This window comes from Cynoglossus semilaevis, chromosome 5 (genome assembly GCF_000523025.1).
Source record: "Cynoglossus semilaevis isolate Cse_v1.0 chromosome 5, Cse_v1.0, whole genome shotgun sequence".
Taxonomy (NCBI): Eukaryota; Metazoa; Chordata; class Actinopteri; order Pleuronectiformes; family Cynoglossidae; genus Cynoglossus; species Cynoglossus semilaevis.
The window spans coordinates 14889639-14899540 of record NC_024311.1 but is presented as its reverse complement, the minus strand read 5'-3'; the positions used below and the strand labels follow the sequence as shown (position 1 = coordinate 14899540).

General features: G+C 38.2%; 1 protein-coding gene across 2 annotated transcripts in view; it reads right to left on the bottom strand.

The window, feature by feature from the left end:
- LOC103379211 (ADAMTS-like protein 3) overlaps positions 1–9902 on the bottom strand; it is a 103648-nt gene that overhangs the window by 77373 nt on the left and 16373 nt on the right. For both annotated transcript variants that reach the window (XM_025055773.1, XM_017032386.2), the window contains exon 3: positions 4552–4671. In XM_025055773.1, coding sequence (XP_024911541.1) covers positions 4552–4671 — 120 coding nt within the window. The remainder of the gene's footprint in view (positions 1–4551; positions 4672–9902) is intronic.

Here is a 9902-nt window from a genome sequence, read left to right as displayed (position 1 = left end):
GTCACTGTTGAACAGAAGGTGAAGGAGAAACATGAATAAGAAGAAAAGGGATAAAGAAAAATGAGAAAGAAGGAGAAAAAGAAGCAAAGAAAATAAATGAAAAGGAAGAAAGAAAAAAAGAAGATGAGAAATAAGAAATGAAAAGTAGAGAAAGAATGAAAAAATGAAGGATAGAAAATGAGAAAAAATATATAAACAATGCATTTCTGCATTTAACCAATAAATAAAAAAGAAACTAGAGATTTTCTTTTTTTCTTCTTTTTTTTTGTGCTTGCTCAACAGCTTGAGTTGGGATTTAAACTGACAAACGTCCAGTGATGAGGTCACTCCTTTAACCACAAAGAAACAGGTTGCCCTGAACAACTGAGCTTGAAATTCACAATAGCGAAGGCTAACAGAAATCCTTGTCCACCTGGTCGTTTACCCATTCCACTACAAGGACTACGGAAATCAAATGAATGGACAATATCTGGGCAGCTACATTCATAGATCATATCAAATATTATTTGAAACAACTTGAAATAATAATGTTAAAAACTTATAAGAAGGTTTTGTGGAAAATGTATTTTTTTAAGAACAGTATAAGTTGCTTAAAAGCCTTGAATCCAAATCCTTCTCCAAAACCATGGAATTCAGGTTTGGAACTACTATACTTTCCTTGTCTCTTTCCAAACTCTCTGGACGGACCTGTGCAGCAGCATTAGCCTGGTTCCCTGCTGTTCGCTCGGTGTGGGTGAGTGTTAGTGTGAGTTTGCTGCCTCTCACTGCACGGCTGGTTGACTTAGATTAGAGGGAGAGGAGCAGAGAAACAAACAGAATGAATATGAAAAACAACAGGACTGACTGAAGTTTTGATGTCTGGAGCAAACAGAATGAATATGAAAAACAACAGTAAAAAAACAACAAAAAAAACAACAAAAAACATGGGAACTTAATGGTTGTAATTATTGGCTCAGTCTCCTTCAATGCCCGTTGTTTTTCTCTGAAGACTAACTCTGTGCTTTTGATGATGATGTGTCTTTTTAGAACCACAGTGTTTAGAGAACCAGCTGGTCACATGACATCAGTCCTCACAATAACTGAAATCTCAGCCTCTGGGTTTAAACAGCAGTATCTTATGAAACAGGTGCTGTATATTTTCTAAATATCAACAAAGATACATGTGACGAAAAAAGGACAAAATATGTGTTAAATATATTATTTTCACATCAATATCTGATCAAGAACTTAGTTAGAGCTATCCCCTACTGGACAGAAGTCAGAATTGCATCTCTAAAGGCTTTAAGAGAAAAGTACAAATTCAACCTTAAGTCACTCTGCCAAAACTGAGTTTCACAATCTTTTGACACCACATACCACCTGTGGAAATATTTCATTGCATCTCTATAGGCTTTAAGAGAAAAATACAAATTCAACCTCAAGTCACTCTGCCTAAACTGAGTTTCACAATCTTTTTACACCACATACCACCTGTGGAAATATTTAGACCTCCAGTAAGACCAGCAAAACCTTCCTAGAAGGGGCTGCAAGAAAGCACTGGATCCTTCCTACAGCCATTAGAAGGGGCTGCAAGAAAGCACTGGATGATCCTGTTTAGTTAAAAAAATACTAGTTTACGCTTTTTAAAGGGATCAGAATCTTGTGAAAAACAAACGCAACGTTTTCAATTTTTCAAGAAAACATCTCGCTGACAATATACACATCACATGTTAGACTTCATTTTTCAGTGACATTCAGAGCAGCTGCGTTCGTTTCCTTGGCCTGGACCTGAGGTGTTTACCATACATCACACAGTATTAATGTGCATTTGTGTCTTTCTTGTGTGTCCAACTCAGCTATGTTACAGCGCAGTCACAAGTGGCCACACCTCAGTCAGGCGTCATCTGGATCAACCCAACATGTTTTCTGGGAGATTCCAGAGAAAAGGCAGAGCTCAGTCTAAAATGTGTCTTATAAACACGGTGCGGAGCCAAAAAAACAAACGAGCCTTAGAATGTTTGAAAGAGTCGATTCACATCAATTCATACGGAGGACATCGGGATGAGAAGAGAAACCCGACGGAGTAACACACCACATGTATTCAACACCAGACTGAAACACTGAAGCAAACAACTGCCCTTAATGAAGCAAAGACGAACCTGCAACACGCTGCTGACCACAGCCGAGGTCAGACCTCTGACATGAGCGCAGAGGAATTCAGTCAGATTATAAAGTTCTAAGCACAGTTTGTCAAAGATGCAATCAGACTTGGATGTCTCACCATCCACCACCAAACACATGGCAGGTTTTTACTGATGTTTTTTATTTTGATTGTGCCAAAGAAAAGTTGTTTTATGAGTCGGTAAACAGTTTTCAGCTTTTGGTTCCAGATATACAGAACATCAAGTTCCTTTGTAATGAGAACTGATGTGAAGAATCACTTTCAGCTGCGTGTTTCTTCAAGATTTTTGCCGCAGTGATAATAGACCAAGTGATTTTATAAACTACTCACACGGAATGATGCCGAAAAAAAGGCCTTGCCTTACTTTTACTTTGTGGCTCATATATATAATAAAGAAAATATATTCCAGCATTAATTTTTTTGTCGTTGTTGTTAAAAAATAAATAAATAATTTAAATAAAAAATTCCTAATTATCATTTATTTTAAAGTCATTTCGACATTAAAAAAAAATAACATCACATTGAATTACATCACCATGAATGCTAATGACTCATCATGACGACATCATCATCTAACCTCTTCATAGTTGTGAGTTGTTTCTCAAATGCCTGGACTTTTTACATCATCAGCTCAGCATTTCCTGTTTTGAATTACATTTGAATGAACGGCCTGACTCAGTGTTCTAATTGATTTTAAAAAAAAAAAGAAAGAAATCCCTGTTTCCACACCCTGAACTGAATCCCCACCTAAATTTAATGGCTTCGTCAACCTTCAACCTTAAACCCAGGATTAAACAAATAAGATTTTTATACTATACTATACTACTAATAATACTCCAAATTAGTCAAAAAACAGAAACATAAAAGTTAGAAAAGAAGAGTTTCAGGGGTTCGTGTTACCCTCAAACACACGACATACTTTGGGAAAGCAGAACATCATCAGTGCCGTCATAGGCTAACGCTGCCACATGCTAATACTGCGGAATGTTATCTCTTCCACTGTGTAAACCAGATGATTGAAATATTAAATTATATTGTTAGACTTTCCTACAGTCATATCACTTAACAAATTAAATTGTCAGCTTGTCTGGTTTGATTTGTGTTCAGAGTTTGACAATGAACACAGATGTTGTTCACAAAAGAAAAAGAGAGAGAGAAAATCTGTGGAAAATTCATGATGAAACATCAGTGCAACTCACAAGTTTAACCCTCTGACACAGGAATTTCTGTGGATGTTTCTGTTCCGGCCACACAGCAGCTGCCGTCTTTGTCTTCGTCTTTTATATAATTTCATAGGTAATTACTCAAGTACCAACCGTTTTCAAGACGCTTAGCTCTGGTTATTTTAGATAACTTCAACAGAAAACAGAACATTCCAAAAAACTGAAACTGTTCTTAAATCATCTTCCTCTCGGTCACTTTGATCAGCACTTCAATAAGATTGCATCCTTCTCCAGTCTTTAGACATTTTTCTCACTCCTGTAGTCTGTAGTTGTACTCATTATTCCCAGCTGTGAATCTTTCGTGGTAATTAAAAGGGTTTTAAAAGGTTAAAAATGTTAACCCTAACCCTTTAGATTTAAGTTTTGCAACTTATATTCGGACATTTTTGTCATACTTTAGCTCTCAGATGTTTTTCCCCATTCTTTAGATTTAAGTTTTGCCACTTATATAACTTTGTCTTTCACAGCTGGGAACACACAAAGTTCCTTTTAGTTCCAGTCATTCACAATTTTTTAACTAAAAAAAACCCTGTAATTTTCAAACCTTTTTTGAGCCACAGCACAAATTCCATTAGAAAAATCCAAACGTAGAGCACATAAACAAAAATATTCCAAAAACATATTCCTTATCAAAAACAAATTTGAATTAACAATTAACTTAGTCAGTACGACACTGATGCCTGTTTAGTTGAAGACAACACTGACGCAGGAATTGAAGAAAGAGAAAAAGACCTAGTTCACCAGCTCAGCCTTTTTTCATTTTTAGAGGCAGTCTGCTGCCATCTAGTGGAAGATTATTTAATTTATTGTGCCTGACCATTGCATAGACAAAGAAATACAACGTTTTGCAGTAAATCTTCAGACCAATTAGGTTGAATTGGATAATATTCCATGGCACACTATCAGGCCGCGGTGCAGTGGTTGAGAATCACCGATGAAGACAAAGCGATTCTCACTTTTTATTCTCTTCAAAACTCCTTTTACTTTTCTTAACTAAATCGCTGCACTTCCTGATTCATTAACTGTTCACTTCAGAAAAACCAAAAAACACTACCAGGAGCAATGAACAGACGCTGAAAAACATCGAAAGGGTAACATTTGCATCAGCACCCAAATCTGCCCTGCAGGGGGAGCTAGAGATACAGTAGAAGGCAGCGATTCACTGACCTGATCGTCGTATCTGTAGGTAAGAAATTGATCCTCTGCGGCATCTTCCATGAAACTGCCCTGAGGGAAGAGGGCAAACTCTGGCAGGAACTCTGCAGTGTGGTGCTGCTCTTCTTCACTCTGGTGTCAAACACACACACACACACACAAACACACACACAAACACAGTATTAATGATCCACTGTCAGTAAATATCACCTGATATCTGTTATACAGAACACACATACAAAGCATCAAAACCAATGTCATCAATTTGCTTTACATGAGACCTGGATGTAGGAATAATTGACTTGACAATTCTTTTTATTACATTTCAAAAAATGTAATAAAAAGTAAAATTCAAATGAAAATAACTCAAAGTGCAGACGTCCCTGACTGCACTTGAGCGCCTCCTAATGTTGGCGATTGCTTTGACTGCATCACAAACACTAGCCAAGATATAACTCTCAAATAGTTTTGTACACTTTAAGTAGCAGACAACACAACTTTTACCTTGACATGTCAAAGTATAACATTTGTTATCGGCTACATTTTGTTTAGCATCACAGTTGTACAGGTTTAGTCCATGGTCTTTTTGCATCACTTCCATAAACTAAATGTTGTAGTTGAAGTAGGAGAGTAACGTGGATTCATTTTGCTATACCCAGCCCCCCCCCCACAAAAAAAACGGGGTTATCACTGAGTTCTTTTTCTCTCCCAGTTCATTCGTCGAACAGAGAAAATCTGTCCATCAATACAGTAAAAAAAAAAAAACTTTAACTCTTTAATTTGGCCTCATGTTAATGGAACGTGAATTTTCAGACGACGGAACGTTGATCCAAAGGCAAAAAGGTTCTCTCAGGCTGAGACGGGACAGACTGTGCTGCACACTTGAGGTGGAGAAGAATATGTGGCATCTGGCATTTAGAGAACTCCTCAGAGAGAGAGAGAGACAAAAAGAGACTTTGTGAGTGAACGGGCTGAGTGTGTGAGTGTGTGTGTCCGGGCCACTTGAACTGTGCGCGTGAGAGATGATCCACCATTAAGATTAGTGGGAGTGGTGTCTCCTAGAGGCTTTTAGAGCCACTTAGAGACAAACACAGCAGAAGTGCCACTGGTATGCCTTTCCCTGGAGAGTGTCGGAGGACTGGCACACTGTCAGCAGTGACCTCTTGACTTTCTTCCTCTTAGGAAACCCCTCTTTCACATATTCTCTCTCTCTCTCTCTCTCCTATGCCTCTCAAGATTTTTTTGCCTATCATTCAATAAATAGCAGGCCATAATCTGGTTTACAATGGAAGATGCCTCTCAAGATTTTTTTCATCATCATTCAATAAATAACAGGCCATAATCTGGTTTACAATGGAAGGATAACCATTCAGATTGGAAACTTAAAAAAAAAACTAGGGGGCAGCAGCGCTAATGTAGCAGCACAGAAGGTCGTCAACGGTAAAAGCGGTTTTATCTTAGTGCTGTTCGTGTTAGAGCTGGAAGAAAAGAAATCCTTGTGCAGCAACAGTCACTCATAAAGACAAATGTACGTGTCATAAAGATTAATGTTATTCTTTGTCTTAAGAAGGGGCGGATAATATGTAAGAACATACATTTACTTTCCCTTAATTTCCCAAAGAAAACTCCTGAGGGGATTCATAAAGTTCTTTATATCTCAAATCCATCCATCTATCTATCCATGTACATCAACTGTGACAATACATTTGTAAAATTAATCAGATTAGATTTTTGTGAATAAATTTGTAAAATTAATCAGATTAGATTTTTAACACATTTTATTCCATGGACACAGTGAGTTAAAATAAATATTTTAAAAATCACATAATGGCGACCGGCATCTGAATGTGAGGGACTGCAGACTGATTCATATTACAATACATGTCATTACATCACGTTTATGCATTTAGCAGACACTGTCATCCAAGCGTAACTAAACTTTTAAAAGCAACTCTCAAACTCTCAACACCTTCTTCGAGTCATGAGCCACAGGAAGAACCAAACTCCACACCTGTGTGAAGGTGATGGTTTGTCATGGTCAGGAATGTTAATGTATCTTAATTAACAGTGATTAATCAATTGTGAATTCTCCCAGTTGACAGCCATCTTGGCCCAGTGTCTGTAGATTATAGGCTGCTGCTGACGTCGACTCCCAGTCCACTTCTGAAGGCTCCACCACAGTCTGTTATGTCCCTGTCTTTCCCACTTTCTTTTCCATTCTTGTCCTATTATTTCAGTATAATATTTCTCATATACGGCTGATGGTTTCTGCCAGCTCGACTCAAACACGGCCCAGGAATTTTCAAACACAAAATGGAGCCATGCATCAGCTCAATAAAGCCTAATATAAATTGAATAGTGGTTATATAGACGGCGAGAACACCTATACATCAGCTGCAGCCTCAGCCGGGGTCTCCAGGAAACCCTTTTAGCTCAGTCAAAAACACAATCAAAATCATTATTCATACCACTTTCACACCGACAATTCAGGCAGATTTAATGATTCTCTGAAAGCCTGAGTGAAAACGACGTCGTAGTCATGGCACAGCTCGGTCAAAGTTCTACTCTGGCGATGCATATGTTAAAAACAACTTATTAAAATCTCACCACGTTCTACTTTGTCTTTCCTTTACTATCTGACTAAAAATACATTGAACTCTTTATGTTCTTTGGAATAGATACATTATTAAAGCTGAGGTTTTTATAGAAGATATTTCCATCTTTTGGATGAGTCTTAGTTAAAAACGGGTATAAACAAATACCTGCTATTATTTGTCTTTCTGGTTCAGTACTATAGAGAACATTTTTTGCATTGTTCTATATCAGGTTTGACAAATTCATTTTCACCTGAAGGTCAAATCAGCCAAATGGAAGACTGTATATATGTGACTAACATATTAACACATGTTTCTGCAATTCGACTACTCCATAACATATTAACACATGTTTCTGCAATTAATTATTATTTATTCAAGTTTCCAATATTGTTCATTGCTATGTAATAAAAAAAATAATGTATCGGGTTAAGAAACTTTTTAAAATGCTTTTTTATCAGGTTAAGAAACTTTCTAAAATGCTTTTTTAAGCTCCTGTGGGCCATACAAAATGACATGGCGGGCTGCATTTGGCCCCCGGGCCTTGAGTTTGACTCGTGTTCTATATTAAAAACAAATGGTAAAGTGATTGAGAAAACCCTGCATATTGTGTTTTGGACTCATAATATCTGTTATAATTGCTCTGACAAACTGTTGTAAATGAATTAACCTTTTTTTCACCCACAGCAGCAACAACTGAGTCGCTGTGGACGAGGCAGAGCGAGGCAGAGCGAGGCGGAAATATCTGTTTAGATTCATCCGTGGGGTGAATTTTGATGTATGGACCAATCAGGGTGGATCCATGCCTCAACATTCACACTCAGACGTCTAGGATTGTGTTTTCGACTTGTTCCCAAAGCTGGTGACTCAGACAACATTTCTCTTTTCCCAGAAAAGCACCGTGTCCATGTTGAAATTACAAGGACCAAAGTGACTCATGTCATTCATTTACACTGATGTGACGCAGATCTAATTTCAAAGGTTTCTGTTGATTATATACTGAGCAGATCTGTGTCATTTCAGTCACGTACTGTATATCAACTACATCCACACGTGAGTCATTCCTGCCACTGGTATACACTGTATGCAGTGTGATGACATCATCAACCTAATCAACAGTTCAGCAGAGACAGGCTGTGTATAAGAAGCAGAGAGGCCTATCAGGTTACAGCACAGGGGCCAAATGAAGACCACCAAGAAGACCAGAAGTGTTTTTGGAAGAAACGTCCAAACAGAATTACAAAATTCAAGTGATTTTTTTTTATTGCTTCTGTTATCATTTCTGTCCCTACTTTTTGGTCTCTCTCAATAGAAGGTGAAATCAGCCGGTAAACTACAATCTGATTAATTATGTAGAGGGATGGATTTTAAAGCTTGACACAACCATCCAATAGGAGCGCTGGTGTCGGATGACCTTGACGACAGACTACATCGTTTCTTGTCAGACTCTTGTTTCCTCATGTACAATTTCCTTCATGCTTCGTCTGTTTTCCACCAAATCAAACACCAGACACCATCTGGACCATGAACAGTGACGACAAAATTGACACCATCTGGACCATGAACAGTGACGGAGAGAAAAGGTAAAATGAAGTGATAGGACTCGATAGATTGATGGAATAAAAAAAACTGTACAAATAACTAATTGGTTTTGACTGATTGAAGAGAAAAAAAAAATTTATTGTTTTGTTTCTTACTTACTACACTGATTTGCCTCTGTATTGCCTCTGTATTTGCCCCTTCAGGAGTACATTTTCCTAACATAGTCCTCATCACCTACATACTGTATGTATGCCCCCTATGGACTCCCAACAGCACTGCATCAAAACAAAAAGACTTGAAGCGGATCACAAAGACAACACACCACATGTCAGGCTTCCTTTGGCAAATCCGACCAAGCTCCACAGTAGTGGGTTTTAAAATTCACCCCTCAGACCAGGGTCACTTTACATTCATGCCTCAGGCAAACAGATGGTCTTATATTAAGAAGCAAAGCGTCTGAGAAACAGCTTTGTTTCATAGAGCTGCTGAAAACACGCTGCAGTGCATTTGTTTTTGCTTCTTGTTTACCATAATCTCCCTGTGTTTACCTTGACAGATGTGAGACTGAACCCTTAAATGTGTTGTTTGTTTGTTTCCTCCTCAGAAATCTGTCTCAGACTCAATTTTAAATGTTCTGCTTTCCATCCTTGTCAACAGACTTGCAGCTCTAAATGCAACCCTGATCACAAACAGATGCGATACGATCAGTAATTAATGGTCGGTTCTGTTTCACTTTAATATACTACAATCACAGCTCCACATTTTTAATGTCTCCGTTTATTTAGATGGAGCTCCCTTGTTTGTCCCATAACGGAGAAATCTAACGTGTGTTTTCAACCTACACAGGCGCTATGTGTGTATGTGGCTCCTCCAGGGCTTGAACCTAGGACCTTTTGCGTGTACAGTAGGCGTGATAACCGCTTCACTATGTAACCACAAAATGAGAACTTTATTGATCCCACACTTGGGTAAAATTGCTGAATTAACAGCAGATCTGGTGCAACAGGCTGCCCAACAGGAAGCATCAAGAACGCGGTTTCTCTGAGGCTCAAACCCAGGACCTTCTGCGTGTAAAGCAGATGCGTGAGCCGCTACATTAAAGAACCGCTACAAGCTTATAATAAATGAGATGTAAAAAAAAAAAAAATAGAACTAAAACATTTGTTCTACTCAACGTTAAGGCCGTCAACATTTCACACACGGTACAGACAACATTCACGTCTATAA